This window comes from Haliaeetus leucocephalus, unplaced genomic scaffold (genome assembly GCF_000737465.1).
Source record: "Haliaeetus leucocephalus isolate CR32 unplaced genomic scaffold, Haliaeetus_leucocephalus-4.0 Scaffold273, whole genome shotgun sequence".
Taxonomy (NCBI): domain Eukaryota; kingdom Metazoa; phylum Chordata; class Aves; order Accipitriformes; family Accipitridae; genus Haliaeetus; species Haliaeetus leucocephalus.
The window spans coordinates 2,075,676-2,075,946 of record NW_010972709.1 but is presented as its reverse complement, the minus strand read 5'-3'; the positions used below and the strand labels follow the sequence as shown (position 1 = coordinate 2,075,946).

At 66.4% G+C, this 271-nt stretch overlaps 1 protein-coding gene across 1 annotated transcript in view; it reads left to right on the top strand.

Annotated features, from left to right (window-relative positions):
• RGS19 (regulator of G-protein signaling 19) overlaps positions 1-263 on the top strand; it is a 7,909-nt gene extending 7,646 nt beyond the window's left edge. Inside the window, exon 6 of the mRNA XM_010569493.1 lies at positions 35-263. Coding sequence (XP_010567795.1) covers positions 35-223 — 189 coding nt within the window. The 3' untranslated portion in view covers positions 224-263. The remainder of the gene's footprint in view (positions 1-34) is intronic.
• The last annotated feature ends 8 nt before the right edge of the window (positions 264-271 follow it).

Sequence of the window (271 nt, the reverse complement as noted above, 5' to 3'; positions counted from 1 at the left end):
CCCCCCCCCCCCAATTTCTCTCCCTGCCACCCAGGTGAGCCTGGACTCGCGGGTGCGGGAGGTCATCAACCGCAAGATGCAGGAGCCGTCCTCGCACACCTTCGACGACGCGCAGCTCCAGATCTACACGCTCATGCACAGAGACTCCTACCCTCGCTTCCTGAACTCTGCCATATACAGATCGCTGCTCCAGAGCGTCTCCCGCTCCTCCTCGGAGTCCTAAGGGCGCCCGCCGGCCACGGGGACGTCGGCAGGGACGCGGTGGCTGGCG